The 22,325-nt window shown below is 40.3% G+C and overlaps 1 protein-coding gene across 1 annotated transcript; it reads left to right on the top strand.

Moving 5' to 3' along the window:
* Window positions 1–333: 333 nt before the first annotated feature.
* xkr8.3 (XK related 8, tandem duplicate 3) lies at window positions 334–20,461 on the top strand. The gene is made up of 3 exons (XM_061882725.1): window positions 334–984; window positions 12,956–13,143; window positions 14,312–20,461. The coding sequence occupies exons 1-3, from the start codon at window positions 659–661 to the stop codon at window positions 15,028–15,030; spliced, it is 1,233 nt and encodes a 410-aa protein (XP_061738709.1). The 5' UTR covers window positions 334–658; the 3' UTR covers window positions 15,031–20,461.
* Window positions 20,462–22,325: the final 1,864 nt, after the last annotated feature.

Below are 22,325 nucleotides of genomic sequence, written 5' to 3'. Positions count from 1 at the left end.
TGCTGTGTCTACTTATAAAATGTCGATGTGTGTAAAACTGTGTAACAAATATCATTTTTGGTCTGTTTTCCCATTTGTCTTTACAGGGGATTTAATTTTTTGTTTCATCAAAAAATATAGTTAAAAACAAGCCCTTATTGCTCCCTGACACCAAATAAGAAGAATAACGCAATTTAATTGGATTTCTGGCATTTTAAAAATTAAATTAAAAAAACGCTTTTTATATCATTCCTGGCATTTTAAAATTAAATAAAAATAAATAAATAAAATAAAAAAAAAACATACACGGACCATGGCGCCTGCTGGTCACGTGACCTTGAATGGGCGGGGCTAACATGAACCCGAAGGGTATTTCGGCTTAACCAACTACAAGATGGTTGTTTGAATACTTTTACGCCAACAATTTGACTTAACAATGCCATGCCGCCGAACAATTGGACTTAATAATGCAGCCCCGGCGGAAACGGCGGCCGTCGTCCACCTGTAGCACGTAACCAAACTTCCTCCATGGGGGTGAAGAAGCGGCAAGTAACGGTACGCGTCGTTAGCAAATACATGTGTTAGCCGGCTAACTCGGACTAACTCGGGTGAAGTCGGGCAAAGTCGGGCGAACTCGGGCGAAGTCGGGCGAAGTCGAGTGAAGTCGGGCCAAGTCGCAATGGAGCGCGGGGCTTTTTCCAAATACTCCTGGGTCGACTTCGCCTTCTCCGTGGTCGGGGTGTGTACTTTCCTGCTGGACTGGGGCTCCGACCTGTGGGTGGCCGCGGAGTTTTACTGCCACGGAGACTTTTTGTGGTTCGGGGCGCTGGTCGCCCTCATGCTGCTGTCGTCCTGCGTGGTCCAAATGTTCAGCTGGTTCTGGTTGAAGTACGACCGACAACTGCCGGAGTTCCGGAGTGACACCGGAGCAGAAGCGGTGCTGTTTGTGGACAAGGTGAAGCTCTCCTGCCTGTTGCATGTGCTGCAGCTGGGCTTCTTGTGCAGGTAAACTACGTCTCCCGTGGAAGTGGACAGTCCTGCTCAAAAGTGGACATACAAAGTGGATATACACTTATACAAACCCCGTTTCCATATGAGTTGTGAATTTGTGTTAGATGTAAATATAAACAGAATACAATGATTTGCAAATCATTTTCAAGCCATATTCAGTTGAATGCACTACAAAGACAACATATTTGATGTTCAAACTCATAAACTTTATTATTTTTGCAAATAATAATTAACTTAGAATTTCATGGCTGCAACACGTGCCAAAGTAGTTGGGAAAGGGCATGTTCACCACTGTGTTACATCACCTTTTCTTTTAACAACACTCCATTAACGTTTGGGAACTGAGGAAACTAATTGTTGAAGCTTTGAAAGTGGAATTATTTCCCATTCGTGCTTGATGTACAGCTTAAGTTGTTCATCGGGGTCTTATTGTCGTATTTTATGCTTTATGATACGGCACACATTTTCCATGCGAGACAGGTCTGGACTGCAGGCGGGCCAGGAAAGTACCCACACTCTTTTACTACGAAGCCACGCTGTTGTATCACGGGGCTTGGCATTGTCTTGCTGAAATAAGCAGGGGCGTCCATGATAACGTTGCTTGGATGACAACATATGTTGCTCCAAAACCTGTATGGACCATTCAGCGTTAATGGTGCCTTCACAGATGTGTAAGTTACCCATGCCTTGAGCACTAATGCACCCCCATACCATCACAGATGCTGGCTTTTCAACTTTGCGCCTATAACAATCCGGATGGTTACTTTTCCTCTTTGTTTCAGAAGACACCACGTCCACAGTTTCCAAATATAATTTGAAATGTGGACTCGTCAGACCACAGAACACTTTTCCATTTTGCATCAGTCAATCTTAGATGATCTCAAGCCCAGAGAAGCCGGCGGCGTTCCTGGGTGTTGTTGATAAATGGCTTTCGCTTTGCATAGTAGAGTTTTAACTTGCACTTACAGATATAGCAACCAACTGTAGTTACTGACAGTGGTTTTCTGAAGTGTTCCTGAGCCCACGTGGTGATATCCTTTACATACTGATGTCGGTTTTTGATGCAGTACCGCCTGAGGGATCCATAATATAATCGCTTACATGCAGTGATTTTTCCAGATTCTCTGAACCTTTTGATGATTTTACAGACCGTAGATGGTAAAATCCCTAAATTCCTTGCAATAGTTTGTTGAGAAATGTTCTAAAACTATTCGATAATTTGCTTACAAATTGGTGACCCTCACCCCATCCTTGTTTGTGAATTCCTTAGCATTTCATGGAAGCTGCTTTTATAGCCAATCATGGCACCCACCTGTTCCCAATTAGCCTGCACACCTGTGGGATGTTCCAAATAAGTGTTTGATGAGCATTCCTCAACTTTATCAGTATTTATTGCCACCTTTCCCAACTTCTTTGTCACGTGTTGCTGGCATCAAATTCTAAAGTTAATGATTATTTGCAAAAAAAAAAAAAATGTTTATGAGTTTGAACATCAAATATGTTGTCTTTGTAGCATATTCAACTGAATATGGCTTGAAAAGGATGTGCAAATCATTGTATTCTGTTTATATTTACATCTAACACTATTTCCCAACTCATATGGAAACGGGGTTTGTATATAACATCATGTCATGGCTGTCTTGAGTTTCCAATCATTTCTACAAGTCTTTTTTTTTGTCATAGAGTGATTGGAGCACATACTTGTTGGTCACAAAATAAACATTCTTGAAGTTTAGTTGTTTTGTAAATTTTTTATAGGTCTACTGGAAATGTGAGCAAATCTGCTGGGTCAAAATGGTAATATTTGCTTACATGTCCTTTGGCAAGTTTCACTGCAATAAGGCACTTTTGGTAGCCATCCACAAGCTTGTGGTTGAATTTTTGAGCACTCCTCTTGACAAAATTGGTGCGGTTCAGCTAAATGTGTTGGTTTTTCGGACATTGACTTGTTTCTTCAGCATTGTCCACACGTTTAAGTCAGGATTTTGGGAAGGCCATTCTAAAACCTTCATTCTAGCCTAAATTAGCCATTCCTTTACCACTTTTGACGCGTGTTTGGACTTTGGGGTCATTGTCCTGTTGCGCCCAAGACCCAACCTCCGGGCTGTTGATTTTAGGTTCTCCTGAAGAGTTTGGAGGTAATCTTCCATTTACTCTGTAAAGCAGCAGTTCCATTGGCAGCAAAACAGGCCCAGAGCATAATACTACCACCACCATGCTTGACGGTAGGAATAGTGTTCCTGGGATTAAAGACCTCACCCTTTTCCCTTCCAACATATTGCTGGGTATTGTGGCCAAACAGCTAAATTTTCATTTCATCTAACCACAGAAGTTTCGTCCAGAAGGTCTTATCTTAGTCTTTGTTTTGTCAGATGAAACAAAAATTGAGCTGTTTAGCCACAATACCCAGCAATATGTTTGGAAGAGAAAAGGTGAGGCCGTGGCGAAGTTGGGAGAGTGGCTGTGCCAGCAATCTGAGGGTTACTGGTTCAATCCCTAACCTTCTACCATCCTAGTCACGTCCGTTGTGTCCTTGAGCAAGACATGCTCCTGATGGGTCCTGGTTAGCGCCTTGCATGGCAGCTCCCACCATCAGTGTGTGAATGTGTGAATGTGGAAATATTGTCAAAACGCTTTGAGTTCCTCAAAAAGGTAGAAAAGGGCAATACAAGTCCAACCCATTTACCATTTAGTCCCAGGAACACCATGCCGACCGTCATGCATGGTGGTGGTAGTATCATGCTATGGGCTTGTTTTGCTGCCAATGGAACTAGTGTTTTACAGAGAGTAAATAGGACAATGAAAAAGGAGGATTACCTCCAAACTCTTCAGGACAAGCTAAAATCATCAGCCCGAAGTTTGGGTCTTGGGCGCAGTTGGGGGTTCCAACAAGACAATGACGTCAAAAGTGGCTACATCAGGCTAGAATGAAGGTTTTACAACGGCCTTCCCAAAGTCCTCACTTAAACGTGTGGACAATGCTGAAGAAACAAGTCCATGTCAGAATAAACAAGAAATTTAGTACAGATTTTGCCAAGAGGAGTGATCAAAAATTTGTTGTAGAAATGTTGGGGATTTAACCCGGGGCCTCATCCTGTTCATGACGCCAATTTTATGTGGTCGAAAAGTCCGAATCTTAAACAGGAACAATAGAGAGTTTGTCACAAACAGTTTTAAATACTCACAATCACATCGTACAAAGTTGGATTGAATCAATATGAAAACAGACAGTGTCTCCGGAGAAGAAAGATGGTGGACCCTCGTGAAAGGAATTAATAAGAGCGCACCTCAGGCTTGGTCTTCCCTTCTTGTTTATACGCTCCATGATGACCTGATTTCTATCAGAACTTATGTAACTGTCCAATGTTCAGAGTGACTTGACTTCCAATGTATGTAGGTGAAAGTTACCCAAAACAGATTAAAGACAGAAATTAGCGGAGGTGGGTAGAGAAGCCAGAAATTGTAGTCAAGTAAGAGTACTGTTACTTTAGCGATTTATTACTCAAGTAAAAGTAAGGAGTAGTCATCCAAATATTTACTTGAGTAAAAGTAAAAAGTATGTTGTGAAAAAACTACTCAAGTACTGAGTAACTGATGAGTAACGTGTTTGTTTAATGATTACGGCAACAAGTAATGCACAAAAACATAGAAATAGCAATGAGCAAATTCATAGCCAGGAATATCTCTTAAGCTACTAAAACAATAATATATATTAAATAATACATGAAAATAAAAAAAATTAAGGCAAATTGAGCCACAATAACTTAACAGCACCATAGGCTCAGTAGGCATTGATTGATTTGATTGATTGATACTTTTATTAGTAGATTGCACAGTACAGTACATATTCCGTACAATTGACCACTAAATGGTAACACCCCAATATGTTTTTCAACGTTAATCAATTACTTAATAAATGACCAAGTCGAGGTGATCTACCTCATATATATATATATACATACATTTATATACACAGTATATAATTTATATTTATTTATTTTGCCGTTGTTGTTGACATGTTAAAGGTGTTTTAATGAATGTACATCCATGTTTAACATATAGATTCCTATCTTTCATGAAGACAAGAATACAAGTTGGTGTATTACCTGATTCTGATGACTCGCATTGATTGGAATCAGACAGTATAGTGCTGATAACGTCCACGTTTTCAAATGGAGGAGAAAAAAAGTTCCTCTTTTCTGTCTAATACCACATGAAAGTGGTTGGTTTTTGGCATCTTATTTGTCCAGCTTCCATATTCGTTTTTATACACTTTACAGGCAAACTCCGTAGTTTGCTCGCTTGTATGCTCTGGCTTTCGGAGACTCTTATTTTCTTAGCGCAGGCGCGATGGAGCGGCGCTTTTATTGTGAAGACAGGAACCGTGCGATCAGTCTTTAGGGTTTTGACGGGAAGTACGGTTGAAATAAAAAAGCGTCTTTTTTCCTTTACACTTTTGATTGATTGATTGAAACTTTTATCAGTAGATTGCACAGTACAGTACATATTCTGTACAATCGACCACTAAATGGTAACACCCCAATAAGTTTTTTAACTTTTTTAGGTCAAATTCGACGTGTGACGGTCACGTGACCGCCTGGCTCTGTTTGATTGGTCCAAGGTCACCAGTGACTGCACTTGATTGGTGAAACGCAGGCATGTGTAGTTCCTACTTTGAATGCGTGTCTGACAAAATAAAAACAAACAAAGCGTGCATTAACAGATCGATAAATAAAAAGTAGCGAGCTGAATGTAGATAAATGGAGCGGAGTAAAAGTAGCGTTTCTTCTCTATAAATATACTCAAGTAAAAGTAAAAGTATGTTGCATAAAAACTACTCTTAGAAGTACAATTTATCCCAAAAATTACTCAAGTAGATGTAACGGAGTAAATGTAGCGCGTTACTACCCACCTCTGGAAATTAGCCACTACAAATTCAACCAGAAGCTTGTGGAAAACTAGCCAAGGGACACGTAAGCAAATATGAACATTGCTGTTTGTATACTTTTGACACAGCATATTTTCTCACATTTCCAGTAGAGCCTTAATAAATTCATAAAAGAACCAAACTTCATGAATGTTTTTTTTTTGTGACCAACAAGTATGTGCTCCAATCATTCTATCAGAAAAAAATAAGGGTTGTAGAAATGATTGGAAACTCAAGACAGCCGTGACATGATGTCCTTTACAAGTGTGTGTATATTTCCCCATAAAGCACTGCTGTTGTTGTTCTGCCTGCAACATTGTTGTGATGTCATCACGCCTGCACACTCTAATGATGATTCTACTGCAGTGGAAAAATGTGGTGTCCAGCATGAGTGTATAATTACATTTGACAAGTGTCAAAACCATAAATGTCAAGGCCCAGCTTTGGAGGAGACACCCAATGTGTGTGTGCAGCATCCTTTCACATTCCATATGCCTGCTTACCTGGATTCAGGTGTTTGGTGACGCAATCCACGCCGCTGTCACGCTTGTCCAGAGCATACTTGCCAACCTGGAGACCTCCGATTTTGGAAGGTGGGGGCGTGGTTAAGAGGAGAGTATATTTACAGCCAATATATTTATATTGGCTGTAATTAATATATATATTAATATCAATCAATCAATCAATGTTTATTTATATAGACCCAAATCACAAATGTCTCAAAGGACTGCACAAATCATTACGACTATGACATCCTCGGAAGAACCCACAAAAGGGCAAGGAAAACTCACACCCAGTGGGCAGGGAGAATTCACATCCAGTGGGACGCCAGTGACAATGCTGACTATGAGAAACCTTGGAGAGGACCTCAAATGTGAGCAACCCTCCCCCCCTCTAGGGGACCGAAAGCAATGGATGTGGAGCGGGTCTAACATGATACTGTGAAAGTTCAATCCAAAGTGGATCCAACACAGTCGCGAGAGTTCAGTTCAAAGCCGATCTAAGACAGCAGCGAGAGTCCCGTCCACAGGAAACCATCCCAAGCAGAGGAGGATCAGCAGCGTATCAATCAATCAATCAATGTTTATTTATATAGCCCCAAATCACAAATGTCTCAAAGGACTGCACAAATCATTACGACTACAACATCCTCAGAAGAACCCACAAAAGGGCAAGGAAAACTCACACCCAGTGGGCAGGGAGAATTCACATCCAGCGGGACGCCAGTGACAATGCTGACTATGAGAAACCTTGGAGAGGACCTCAGATGTGGGCAACCCCCCCCCCCCTCTAGGGGACCGAAAGCAATGGATGTGGAGCGGGTCTAACATGATACTGTGAAAGTTCAATCCATAGTGGCTCCAACACAGCCGCGAGAGTTCAGTTCAAAGCGGATCCAAGACAGCAACTAGAGTCCCGTCCACAGGAAACCATCCCAAGCGGAGGCGGATCAGCAGCGTATCAATCAATCAATCAATGTTTATTTATATAGCCTCCAAATCACAAATGTCCCAAAGGACTGCACAAATCATTACAACTACGACATCCTCGGAAGAACCCACAAAAGGGCAAGGAAAACTCACACCCAGTGGGCAGGGAGAATTCACATCCAGCGGGACGCCAGTGACAATGCTGACTATGAGAAACCTTGGAGAGGACTTCAGATGTGAGCAACCCTCCCCCCCCTCTAGGGGACCGAAAGCAATGGATGTCGAGCGGGTCTAACATGATACTGGGAAAGTTCAATCCATAGTGGCTCCAACACAGTCGCGAGAGTTCAGTTCAAGGCGGATCTAAGACAGCAGTGAGAGTCCCGTCCACAGGAAACCATCCCAAGGGGAGGCGGATCAGCAGCGTAGAGATGTCCCCAACCGATGCACAGGCGAGCGGTCCATCCTGGGTCTCGACTCTGGACAGCCAGTACTTCATCCATGGTCATCGGACCGGACCCCCTCCACAAGGGAGGGGGGGGAAATAGGAGAAAAAAGAAAAGAAGCGGCAGATCAACTGGTCTAAAAAGGAGGTCTATTTAAAGGCTAGAGTATACAGATGAGTTTTAAGGTGAGACGTAAATGCTTCTACTGAGGTAGCATCTCCAACTGTTACCGGGAGGGCATTCCAGAGTACTGGAGCCCGAACGGAAAACGCTCTATAGCCCGCAGACTTTTTTTGGGCTCTAGGAATCACTAATAAGCCGGAGTCTTTTGAACGCAGATTTCTTGCCGGGACATATGGTACAATACAATCGGCAAGATAGGATGGAGCTAGACCGTGTAATAATATATATATATATATATATATATATATATATATATATATATATATATATGTATGAAATACTTAACTTTCAGTGAATTCTAGCAATATATATTTATTTTATTACATATAAAAATAAAATAAATAGTTGAATTATAGGCGGCACCTATCTAATACACAGTAAAAAAAACCACAGTTGTTCTACTAACTGTACTGTGCTTGCTGGTTGCTAAAAACAACAACAACACTTACCTTTCACTATTTGAGTAACATCACTTCCCAGTTTCCAGAAGATGGCACCAGTATGTGCTTTGCCCTGCCGTCTCTCGCTGTCAGCTCTGTTCGTTCGTCTCCTCTCTCCCGACACCTGCGGGCTGTGTGTCGGGCCCGACCTGGATTAGCTGTGCCCTGGGACATGCTGGCCCCCGCCAGGTTCGGTCTTGTGAACGCAAGATCTTTGACAAACAAAACGTTTATCCTAAAGGATTTCTTCACTTCCCGCGGGCGGCGGACTTGACTTCCTCTGTGTGACGGAAACATGGCTGAGAGCCGGTGAGTCCGCCCCTCTTAATGAACTTCTGCCTCCGGAGTGTTCCTACTTTAATTCTCCGTGGTCGTCCGGTTGAAAAGGAGGAGGATTTAACATTTTTTTTTAAAAATGACTTTAAATGCCGTCAGATCCGCCTGCAATCCTTCTTTTCAAGCTTCGAACTGTGCATGTTTGAGCTGGAGGGGGCGTGGCTTCCAGCTCCAGCTGAATTTCGGGAGAACATTTCTTCCAGGAGGTTTTCGGGAGAGGCGCTGAATCTCGGGAGTCTCCCGGAAAATCCAAAAGGGTTGGCAAGTATGGTCCAAGGTTTTTCATATATTTGGATATTTTAGCCGGGCTCGAACTTAACCACAGCAACTGTGCCGAAAGCCGGGACCGCCCTCGTCATTTCCCGTAGTGCCCCAAAAATCGACCAACATTGACGTGTATGCCGTGACCAGCCTTGACTTTTTACTTGTTCATGGACTGGGAATGTAACTGTAAACAGTATAATGATAATTCGCGATAAAATTCAAGACGGTTATATAATACCGTCTAATTTTTAATTACAGAAAAACTTAATTTACTCTGGGCAGGGTTCTTGAGGGTTCATGGGAGTTGGCCCAACCAGTCTACATGTGCTTTGTGGACTTGGAGAAGGCATTGGACCGTGTCCTTCGGGAAGTCCTGTGGGGAGTGCTCAGAGAGTATGGGGTATCAGACTGTCTGATTGTGGCGGTCCACTCCCTGTATGATCAGTGTCAGAACTTGGTCCACATTGTAAGTCGGACACGTTTCCAGTGAGGGTTGGACTCCGCCAAGGCTGCCCTTTGTCACCCATTCTGTTCATAACTTTTATGGACAGAATTTCTATGCGCAGTCAAGGCGTTGAGGGGATCCGGTTTGGTGACCGCAGGATTAGGTCTCTGCTTTTTGCAGACGATGTGGTCCTGATGGCTTCATCTGACCGGGATCTTCAGCTCTCACTGGATCGGTTCGCAGCCGAGTGTGAAGCGACCGGAATGAGAATCAGCACCTCCAAGTCCATGGTTCTCGCCCGGAAAAGGGTGGAGTGCCATCTCCGGGTTGGGGAGGAGACTCTGCCCCAAGTGGAGGAGTTCTAGTACCTAGGAGTCTTGTTCACGAGTGAGGGAAGAGTGGATGGTGAGATCGACAGGCGGATCGGTGCGGCGTCTTCAGTAATGCGAACGTTGTATCGATCCGTTGTGGGGAAGAAGGAGCTGAGCCGGAAGGCAAAGCTCTCAATTTACCGATCGATCTACGTTCCCATCCTCACCTATGGTCATGAGCTTTGGGTCATGACCGAAAGGATAAGATCACGGGTACAAGCGGCCCAAATGAGTTTAGGTCTCTCCCTTAGAGATAGGGTGAGAAGCTCTGTCATCCGGGAGGAACTCAAAGTAAAGCCGCTGCTCCTCCACATGGAGAGGAGCCAGATGAGGTGGTTCAGGCATCTGGTCAGGATGCCACCCGAACACCTCCTAGGGCACGTCCAACCGGTAGGAGGCCACGGGGAAGACCCAGGACACGTTGGGAAGACTATGTCTCCCGGCTGGCCTGGGAAGGCCTCGGGATCCCCCCGGGAAGAGCTGGACGAAGTGGCTGGGGAGAGGGAAGTCTGGGCTTCCCTGCTTAGGCTGCAGCCCCCGCGACCCGACCTCGGATAAGCGGAAGATGATGGATGGATGGATGGATGGACTTCATTTATTAATGCATTTTAGGCAACACGGAGTCAGGCTCATGCACACTACAGTGTTTGGCTTGATAATTATGGCGGACAAACTACACGGACTTTGCTACGGAGATTTCCACTCGGAGTAAACGGAGCCAAGCGCTTGGTTTAACGTCTTTTCCCCTCGCTTCCCGCCGTGCGTTTAAGAGCGCACCGCTGTGTTTGGATGGAGACAGGTGTGGACAATATTGGAGACACTTGTCCCCACACTAAAAGTGTACAGCGGAGGAGAAAAACTAGCTGATGTTGCTTTTATTTACTCAATAGTGTCCATCATCTGCTGTGACTGACAGCTAATGATGTGAGGAAGCATGCAGCAGGCGATGTGTCGCGAACATTCTCACAACTTCTTTATAAATAGTAGTATGTAATCATAGTAGTATCGACTATGTACGCCATAGTACTTGGTATCATTATGTTTGTTTACATTGTGAGGGCGGTGAGCTACTGTATCCTACGGTGTGTAGTCAAGCATGTTTAGCTATTCCTCGTCCTTGCTTGTAAGAAACTCACTTTATTTGTCGCCATGGAGACGAGGATTAGGGATTTTGAAGTCGCTAAAACACTGCAGCTACCTAGCTAGCTAGTTCTGTCTTAAAGAAGGGGTGTCAAACTCAAATACAGAGTGGGCCAACATTTTAAACGGAACAAAGCCGCAGGGCCGAAGTTGAACAAATGAACCTTTTAATAGGGACCCAAACGAGTTTTGCATTAAATATTGAACAAGCAAGGCTTATATAACTTTAGTGACGTGCAAAATCCAGTTCCAAATAATAATAATAATAAAAAATATCAATGGCATATCAAATGAAATTTAAATAAAAAGTGTACGCCTTTTTTTCTATTTGCAATCTTCTGAGGTAAATATCAATTTTTCTCCACAGGCGAATAATAAATTTGAAAATAAAATAACAATAATGAATGAACCAAACATTCAAGCCTTGAAGTAGCAAGAGAAAATGCATGAATAAAACGTTAATTATTGGTCAGTTTGCTGGAAGTTTCCCGGAAGACTTAGTGCTGCAAGGGGTTCTGGGTATCTGTTCTGTTGTGTTACGGTGCGGATGTTCACCTGAAATGTGTTTGTCATTCTTGTTTAGTGTGGGTTCACAGTGTGGCACATATTTGTAACAGTGTTAAAGTTGTTTATATGGCCACCCTCAGTGTGACCTGTATGGCTGTTGACCAAGTATGCCTTGCATTCACTTGTGCGTGTGTGTGTGTGTGTGTAAAAGCCACAAATATTATGTGACATGCTGTTAGTATGGAGGAAAAGCGGACGTGACGACAGGTTGTAGAGAACGCTAAAGGCAGTGCCTTAAATTGAATGAATGGAATTTAGTGTCAAACGCGTGCAAAAACTGTAATTCCCAAACTTCACCACTAGGTAGAGCTGTTTAGTCTGATGTACAAACCCCAAAACCAGTGAAGTTGGCGCGTAAAATGCAATGATTTGCAAATCCTTTTCAACCTATATTGGGGCGGTATAGTGGCCAGCAACTTGAGGGCTCCAGGTTCGATCCCCGCTTCCGCCATCCCAGTCACTGCCGTTGTGTCCTTGGGCAAGAACACTTTACCCACCTGCTCCCAGCGCCACCCACACTGCTTTAAATGTAACTTAGATATTGGGTTTCACTATGTAAAGCGCTTTGAGTCACTAGAGAAAAGCGCTATATAAATATAACTCACTTCACTTCACTTCACTTAAATGCACGCCCCCAATATAGTTGTCCGGGTGGAAATCGCTAGAAATCCGGGAGAATGGTTGCCCCGGGAGATTTTCGGGAGGGGCACTGAACTTCGGGAGTCTACCGGGAAAATTAGGAGGGTTGGCAAGTATGAGTATTAGCGGTGAATGCGGTGTTACATGTTTGGTGTGGGTTCACAGTGTGGCGCATATTTGTAACAGTGTTAAAGTTGTTTATATGGCCACCCTCAGTGTGACCTGTATGGCTGTTGACCAAGTATGCCTTGCATTCACTTGTGTGTGTGTGTAAAAGCCACAAATATTATGTGACACGCTGTTAGTATGGAGGGAAAGCGGACGTGACGACAGGTTGTAGAGAACGCTAAAGGCAGTGCCTTAAATGCGCGCCCCCAATATAGTTGTCCAGGTGGAAATTGCTAGAAATTCGGGAGAATGGTTGCCCCGGGAGATTTTCGGGAGGGCTACTGAACTTCGGGAGTCTACCGGGAAAATTAGGAGGGTTGGCAAGTATGAGTATTAGCGGTGAATGCGGTGTTATACAGCCGGCGGGCCAGCTCTAATGCTAAATTGATATTGCCTCAAGGGCCAAATTCAATTACACGGCGGGCCAGAGTTTGACACCCATGTCTTAAAGCAGTGTTATAACTTCCCCTTTATTGTTAGTTTTTAAGCCAAAATGCATCCGTTCTCCCTTTTCTGTCCACACACTGTGTCTGCTTGTAAGTACTCAGTGATTGTGTGCTGCCGAACATGCTCACCTGCCGGTAAAACGATGCTTCTCCAACACGGCAGGCACATCTCGGCCATCAGGCAAGGTTTCAGGGTGTGGTGGCGCAAAGAGGAAGGCTCGGAGTACGCCGTCTACCTGACCCACGACCTCAGCATGCTGCGCCTGATCGAGACCTTCTGCGAGAGCGCTCCGCAGCTGACGCTGATGATCTACGTGGTGCTGCGCAACAACAAGGCCAGGACCGTCCAGTGTGAGTTGCCATCTTTTCACTTTTCTACCTAGCAACAGAAAAAAACTGTTGGTAGTAATAGTCGGTGAATTGGTTGGTAATGTATGAATAGGTGTGTCTAAACTAAAAGAAATATACCGTATTTCCTTGAATTGCCGCCGGGTCAAACTCGTTTTGCAAAATATTATTTTTATTAGCGCATGTCTAGAATTTCCACAGGGTCAAACTCGTCACGTCACGAGTGACACTTCACCTGTCATCATTTTCAAAATGGAGGCTGATTTCAATCACTTGAAATTGCATAAAGGGAAGATTTAGAGCTATTCAGTAGGATTTAAGGTCCATGCTATTGAAATTTGCTAAAAAGAACAGTAAGCAGCTATGTTTTATTAATATACCATAGCTGCGTGTGTCAAATATGAGTCATTAAATGACTTCTGGTGGTAGAGAGTGCTAGTGATCCTTCTTGCGACTACTCGGCTGCAGAAGAAGTGACAACAAGCAGCAAGAATGAGCAGCGATCGTTTATTTTTTCCTCTCGCTTGCACTTTTATCATGGAGGATTACATATCTAAAATAAAACAGTTTTCTAAACTGGACTTTCAGTCGAAGCAGGAGGTAATAAAGGAAGATCTCTTAGACTTTTAAAACTGAAGAAAGATAAGGAAGACTTCTATAAACAAGTTATCAATGCTTTTGATCAGAAGGAGCTGCACATGGACTTCATTTATAAGTAAAAGTAAGACCATAATAACGTTATTTTTATTAAATGTGCTTTTCATGAAGGTATCCTTACATCACACTCAAATTTATAAGCGCAGGCCTAAATTTACCGCATGCCTTTGGTAAGCGCCGGAGTAAGAAGAGGTTTTAAAATAATTAGTGCAGGCCTATATTTACCGCATGCCTTTGGTAAGTGCCGGAGTGAGAAGAGGTTTTAAATTAATTGGCGTCCCGGCGGCAACTCAAGGAAATACGCTACAAGTAGTATCAACCCAAAGGGGATAAAAGGCCCTTTTTCTTGACAAATGGCCGATACTGATTGATGGTCACGTCCCAAGTGTAAATATTAGTTGTTATTGCTTCTGTAGGACCAGTAATTGTGGAAGTGGACTTAGTCCGCCAACAGGAAGTAGTAACCTTCCTCGTGCTTGCCACACTGATGATGCAACACCTTGTGTTATTGCAGTCGTGAGCATCGCGGCGTCGACCACGTCCATGGCCTGGATGGTGGTGGACTACCACCGCTCCCTGCGCTCCTTCCTGCCGGACAAGGCCCAGCAGGGCTGGGGCTCCTCCCTGGTCTACTTCCTGTGGAACCTGCTCCTCATTTCCCCCCGCGTGGCCGCCCTCGCCCTCTTCGCCTCCGTCCTGCCGGCCGGCTGCGCCGCCGCCCACTTCCTGCTCGTCTGGTCCGGCTTCGTCCTCTGGGCCTGGCGGCAGAGGACGGACTTCATGGACAGCGCCGGCGGCGAGTGGCTGTACCGGGCCACGGTGGGGCTGGTCTGGTACTTCAGCTGGTTCAACGTGGCCGAGGGTCGGACCCGCGGGAGGAGCGTCATCTACCACGGCTTCATGGCGGCGGACGGCGGGATCCTGCTGGCCACCTGGTGGTGCTACAGGGACCATGTGACGTCCCAGCCCTACGCCCTGCCGCTGATTCTCGCGCTACCGCTCACCTACTGGCTAGGACTGCTCTTTAAGTGCGTCTACTACTGCTGCTTCCACCCCACCCTCTGGAGGCCCCCCGGCAGGCTGCCCGACGACTTGCCCGACGACTTGCCCGACGCACAAGTGTCCTTTCGAGACTTTCCCATCCAGGACGGCACCTTGTCCTCCCAGCTGCTCAACAAGAGGATGCAACACAACGCTGCACTCTTTTACTCAGTCCGTAGAGACACCAGATAACTGTTCTTTTAGTCCACCGTTATTCCTGTTGGTGTTACATTACTCAGTCCGTAGAAACACCAGATTACTGTTCTTTTTGTCCACCGTTATTCCCGTCGGTGTTACATTACTCAGTCCGTAGAAACACCAGATAATTGTTCTTTTAGTCCACTGTTATTCCTGTTGGTGTTACATTACTCAGTCCTTAGAAACACCAGATTACTGTTCTTTTAGTCCACCGTTATTCCTGTTGGTGTTACAACATTACTCAGTCTGCAGTGACACCAGATTACTGTTCTTTTAGGCCACCATTAATGTTACATTACTCAGTCCGTAGAGACACCATGATAACTGTTATTTTACCATTATTCCTGTCGGGGGTGCTGGAACCTACCTCGGCTGCATTCGGGCGGAAACCTAAAAGGGACAAGCGGTAGAAAATGGATGTATATTTTTGTTGGTGTTACAACATTACTCAGTCCGAAGAGACACCAAATAACTCTTCTTTTAGGCAACAGTAACTCCTGTTGGTGTTACATTACTCAGTCCGTAAAGACACCAGGTAACTGTTCTTTTAGTCCACCAGTATTCCTGTTGGTGTTACATTACTCAGTCCGTAGAGACACCAGGTAACTGTTCTTTTCACCAACCTTTATTCCTGTTGGTGTTACATTACTCAGTCCGTAGAGACACCAGGTAACTGTTCTTTTAGTCCACCAGTATTATTGTTGGTGTTACATTACTCAGTCCGTAGAGACACCAGGTAACTGTTCTGTTAGGCAACCGTTATTCCTGTTGGTGTTACAACATTACTCAGTCCTTAGAGACACCAGGTAACTGTTCTGTTAGGCAACCGTTATTTCTGTTGGTGTTACACTACTCAGTCCGTAGAGACACCAGAGAAATGATCTTTTAAGCAACCATTATTCCTGTTGGAGGTGCTGTAGCCTACCTCAGCTGCATTCGGGCGGAACCCCAAAAGGGACAAGCGGTAGAAAATGGATGGATATTCCTGTTGGTATTGCAACATTTCCCGGTCCGTAGAGACACTAGGTAACTGTTCTGTTTGTCCACCAATTTACCTGTTGGTGTTACATCACTCAGTCCGTAGAGACACCAGGTAACTGTTCTGTTAGGCAACTGTTATTCCTGTTGGTGTTACATCACTCAGTCCGTAGAGACACCAGGTAACTGTTCTTTTCACCAACCTTTATTCCTGTTGGTGTTACATTACTCAGTCCGTAGAGATACCAGGTAACTGTTCTTTTAGTCCACCGTTATTCCCGTCGGTGTTACATTACTCAGTCCGTAGAGATACCAGGTAACTGTTCTTTTAGTCCACCGTTATTCCCGTCGGTGTTACATTACTCAGTCCGTAGAGATACCAGGTAACTGTTCTGTTAGGCAACCGTTATTTCTGTTGGTGTTATAACATTAGTACACCTGTGCAATCTATTTACAGTATATCCACTCTTACAGGGTCTTCAGAAGTAGAACAGGGGTCTCAAACTCAGGCTAGGGATGCGCGGTATCGACGGTAAAAAGGAAACATTAGTTTTTAACACTATCGTTACATGCCGATGATGCATGTTGATCACAGGTGTCACACTCGGAAGCCTGGAAATAATATGTAGCAATGAAACACTGTACATTTTCTTACTAAATGTATACTTTCTTTGTATTTTAGAATTTAAAAAAATAAAATTTATATATATATGTATATATATATAAACAAAAACAGGTCACATGTCCACTGATGTGTAATAACTCTGCACTCGGAGTCTATATTACGTTGCCCCAACGATTTTGCCATTTTTCCCCCTCGTGCACTAATTGACTGAAAGAGCGTGCACGTGATGACATGTTGTCGATGGGGAAAATGCATTTTTAGACAATATGTTTTGCCTGTGCGGCTACGAGACCCTGAGAGTAACGAGCGGTAGAAAATGGATTGATGGATGGGCTAGAAAGGACAGATTAAAATAAAAAAATAATAATAAATGAAACTTTTTTTATTTTCTTATTCAGGCCTACCCGCGGGCCGGATTTTGGACGCTGGGGGCCGTAGTTTGGGGACCCCTGGAATAGAGTAACAGTGCGGAAAAAACAAACAAAGAGCAACTAGCTGTAAGCAAGCGGAAATCATTTTTACGTTTAATTTGACATTTTTCTGAGTAGTGAACACGTGGAGTCACGCGGTTAAAATGAGGTTCTGAAGTCAACTGAGTTTGAGACCCCTAAAGTAGATCAACGTTTACAAAGCCATACAGTAGTGCACATTTTGGGATAATTCATTTACCATATGGTGTCATCTCTGGGTTTACAGAGCGACGTACAGTACAAGCCAAACGTTTGGACACACCTCCTCATTCAATGCCTTTTTTTAAATAATTTTCATGACTATTTACATTGTAGATAGTCAGATCAAAACTATGAATGAACACAAGTGGTGTTATGTACTTAACAACAAAAAGGTGAAATAACTGAAAACATGTTTTATATTCCAGTTTCTTCAAAATAGCCACCAACTGCTTTGATTACTTTTTCGCGCACTCTTGGCATTCTCTCCATGAGCTTGAAGAGGTAGTCACCTGTAATGGTTTTCACTTCACAGGTGTGCTTAAAGCCCATGGAGAGAATGCCAAGAGTGTGCAAAGCATTAATCAGAGCTAAGGGTGGCTATTTTGAAGGAACTAAAATGTTTTCACTTATTTCACCTTCTTTTGTTAAGTACATCAATAAATCAATCAATCAAAGTTTACTTATATGACCCTAAATCACGTGTCTCAAAGGGCTGCACAAGCCACAACGACGTCCTCGTTAAATAAGATCTAGTTGTTTTACTCACACAAAACAATAACATTTTGAAAGAAAATAAACAGGTTATTGTTTATTTACCTGATATAAAATTATAAGTTAAGTAATAAAATGAAACAAGTTGTTTACCTGACATAAAATAATAAAAACAAATTGTTTATCATACATTAAATAGTAAAAAGAAACAAGTTGTTTACCTGACATAAAATAATAAAATGAAACAAGTTGTTGTTTACCTGACATAAAATAATAAAATTAAACAAATTGTTGTTTACCTGACATAAAATAATAAAAACAAATTGTTGTTTACCTGACATAAAATAATAAAAACAAATTGTTGTTTATCTGACATAAAATAGTAAAAAGAAACAAGTTGTTGTTTACCTGACATAAAATAAAATGAAACAAATTGTTGTTTACCTGACATAAAATAATAAAATAAAACAAATTGTTGTTTACCTGACATAAAATAATAAAATGAAACAAATTGTTGTTTACCTGACATAAAATAATAAAAACTAGTTGTTGTTTATCATACATAAAATAGTAAAAAGAAACAAGTTGTTTACCTGACATAAAATAATAAAAACAAATTGTTGTATATGTGACATAAAATAGTAAAAAGAAACAAGTTGTTTACCTGACATAAAATAATTAAATGAAACAAATTGTTTACCTGACATAAAATAATAAAATGAAACAAATTGTTGTTTACCTGACATAAAATAATTAAATGAAACAAATTGTTGTTTACCTGACATAAAATAATTAAATGAAACAAATTGTTGTTTACCTGACATAAAATAATAAAATGAAACAAATTGTTGTTTACCCGACATAAAATAATAAAATGAAACAAATTGTTGTTTACCTGACATAAAATAATAAAATAAAACAAATTGTTGTTTACCTGACATAAAATAATAAAATGAAACAAATTGTTGTTTACCTGACATAAAATAAAATGAAACAAAATGTTGTTTACCTGACATAAAATAATAAAATAAAACAAATTGTTGTTTACCTGACATAAAATAATAAAATTAAACAAATTGTTGTTTACCTGACATAAAATAATAAAAACTAATTGTTGTTTATCATACATTAAATAGTAAAAAGAAACAAGTTGTTTACCTGACATAAAATAATAAAATGAAACAAGTTGTTGTTTACCTGACATAAAATTAAACAAATTGTTGTTTACCTGACATAAAATAATAAAAACAAATTGTTTATCTGACATAAAATAGTAAAAAGAAACAAGTTGTTTACCTGACATAAAATAATAAAATGAAACAAATTGTTGTTTACCTGACATAAAATAAAATGAAACAAATTGTTTACCTGACATAAAATAATAAAATTAAACAAATTGTTTACCTGACATAAAATAATAAAACGAAACAAATTGTTGTTTACCTGACATAAAATAATAAAAACTAGTTGTTTATCATACATAAAATAGTAAAAAGAAACAAGTTGTTTACCTGACATAAAATAATTAAATGAAACAAATTGTTTACCCGACATAAAATAATAAAATGAAACAAATTGTTGTTTACCTGACATAAAATAATAAAATGAAACAAATTGTTGTTTACCCGACATAAAATAATAAAATGAAACAAATTGTTGTTTACCTGACATAAAATAATAAAATGAAACAAATTGTTGTTTACCTGACATAAAATAATAAAATGAAACAAATTGTTGTTTACCCGACATAAAATAATAAAATGAAACAAATTGTTGTTTACCTGAGATAAAATAGTAAAATAAAACAAATTGTTGTTTACCTGACATAAAATAATAAAAACAAATTTTTGTTTATCTGACATAAAATAATAAAATGAAACAAATTGTTGTTTACCTGACATAAAATAATAAAATGAAACAAATTGTTTACCTGACAAAAAATAAAAAGAAACAAGTTGTTGTTTGCCTGACATAAAATAATAAAATACTTAAACGAATAGAAATAATCAAAGTTTATTTATATAGCCCTAAATCACAAATGTCTCAAAGGGCTGCACAAGCCACGACGACATCCTCGTTAAATAGACTCTTGTTGTTTTACTCACACAAAACAATAACATTTTGAAAGAAAAACAAAACAGGTTTTTGTTTATTTACCTGATATAAAATGATAAAATACTTAATAAAATGAAACAAGTTGTTTACCTGACATAAAAAAACTAAAACATTGAAAGAAAAGAAACAGGTTGTTGTTTACCTGCCATGAAATAATAAAATGAAACAAATTGTTGTTTACGGACATAGAATATAGAAAGAAAAGAGGTACATAACTCCACATGTGTTCATTGATAGTTTAGACGTGACTATCTACAATAAATAAATAGTCATGAGAACAAAGACAAGGCAGTGTGTGAGGAGAAGGTGTGTCCTGTACTGTTCGTGTATTGAAGTGAAGAAGAAAGATGTGTTCTCATAAGCTACTTTTATTTGTCACAAACTAAGCATTTTTCATGCTCACATGAATGGAAAAACATGAATGGATGCAAACATTATGCATTTATTATTGTTGCGATAATCCTGCTTGTACATGTCGGCGTATAAAGTGTGTTGTTTCATTCCTGTCACAATGAACCAGTTCATTAAACATATTTGTCATAAATCATTTCCCTTATTTATATTTTCTGAATAAATGATTTGATGATTTTCGTCAGTGAAATAGGTGAATGAACATCCTTTTGAACTTGATTGTGAACAAGAGTATTTTGAACTAGATTTTGAACATATTTATGAACATAATCATGGACTTGAACATGATCATGAATGTGTTTGTGAACATGATAATGATCGAGATAATGAACGTTTTTATGAACGTCATCATTGACGTGATTATGAACATAATTATGAATGTGATTATGAACATAATCATGAACTTGTCATTATTTATACTTTCTGAATAAATGATTTGATAATGTTCATCGGTGAAATAGGTGAGTTAACATTGTTTTGAACTTGATTATGAACACGATTATGAACATAAATTTGAACTTGATTATGAACATAATCATGGACTTGAACATGATCATAAACGTGATTATGAATGTGTTTGTGAACATGATTATGAACACCATCATGGACGTGATTGTGAACATGATGATGGAGATAATGAACGTTTTTATGAACGTCATCATTGACGTGATTATGAACATAATTATGAATGTGATTATGAACATAATCATGAACTTGTCATTATTTATACTTTCTGAATAAATGATTTGATAATGTTCGTCGGTGAGATAGGTGAATGAACATCATTTTGAACTTGATTATGAACACGATTATGAACATAAATTTGAACATGATTTTGAACATAATCATGGACTTGAACATGATCATAAACGTGATTATGAATGTGTTTGTGAACATGATTATGAACACCATCATGGACGTGATCATGAACATGATGGAGATAATGAACGTTTTATGAACGTCATTGACGTGATTATGAACATAATTATGAATGTGATTATGAACATAGTCATGAACTTGTCATTATTTATACTTTCTGAATAAATGATTTGATAATGTTCATCGGTGAAATAGGTGAGTTAACATTGTTTTGAACTTGATTATGAACACGATTATGAACATAAATTTGAACTTGATTTTGAACATAATCATGGACTTGAACATGATCATAAACGTGATTATGAATGTGTTTGTGAACATGATTATGAACACCATCATGCACGTGATCATGAACATGATGATCGAGATAATGAACGTTTTATGAACGTCATCATTGACGTGATTATGAACATCATCATGAACTTGTCATTATTTATACTTTCTGAATAAATGATTTGATAATGTTCATCGGTGAAATAGGTGAGTTAACATTGTTTTGAACTTGATTATGAACACGATTATGAACATGATTTTGAACATAATTATGAACATAATCATTACCTTGAACATGATCATAAACGTGATTATGAATGTGTTTGTGAACATGATTATGAACACCATCATGGACGTGATTGTGAACATGATGATCGAGATAATGAACGTTTTTATGAACGTCATGCTTGACGTGATTATGAACATAATCATGAACTTGTCATTATTTATACTTTCTGAATAAATGATTTGATAATGTTCATCGGTGAAATAGGTGAGTTAACATTGTTTTGAACTTGATTACGAACACGATTATGAACATAAATTTGAACTTGATTATGAACATAATCATGGACTTGAACATGATCATAAACGTGATTATGAATGTGTTTGTGAACATGATTATGAACACCATCATGGACGTGATTGTGAACATGATGATGATCGAGATAATGAACGTTTTTATGAACGTCATCATTGACGTGATTATGAACATAATTATGAATGTGATTATGAACATAATCATGAACTTGTCATTATTTATACTTTCTGAATAAATGATTTGATAATGTTCGTCGGTGAGATAGGTGAATGAACATAATTTTGAACTTGATTATGAACACGAT

The sequence above is a fragment of the Nerophis ophidion genome, linkage group LG21, assembly GCF_033978795.1.
Source record: "Nerophis ophidion isolate RoL-2023_Sa linkage group LG21, RoL_Noph_v1.0, whole genome shotgun sequence".
Lineage (NCBI taxonomy): Eukaryota > Metazoa > Chordata > Actinopteri > Syngnathiformes > Syngnathidae > Nerophis > Nerophis ophidion.
This window is presented reverse-complemented; position numbering and strand designations above follow the sequence as displayed.

What these genes read in the sequence shown, in the direction of transcription:
- xkr8.3 (XM_061882725.1), top strand. Translation starts at nt 659, where the DNA reads ATGGAGCGCGGGGCTTTTTCCAAATACTCCTGGGTCGACTTCGCCTTC. An exon ending in CAGCTGGGCTTCTTGTGCAG is followed by an intron (nt 985 to 12,955) that starts GTAAACTACGTC and finishes CCAACACGGCAG; the next exon opens with GCACATCTCGGCCATCAGGC. An exon ending in CAAGGCCAGGACCGTCCAGT is followed by an intron (nt 13,144 to 14,311) that starts GTGAGTTGCCAT and finishes GTGTTATTGCAG; the next exon opens with TCGTGAGCATCGCGGCGTCG.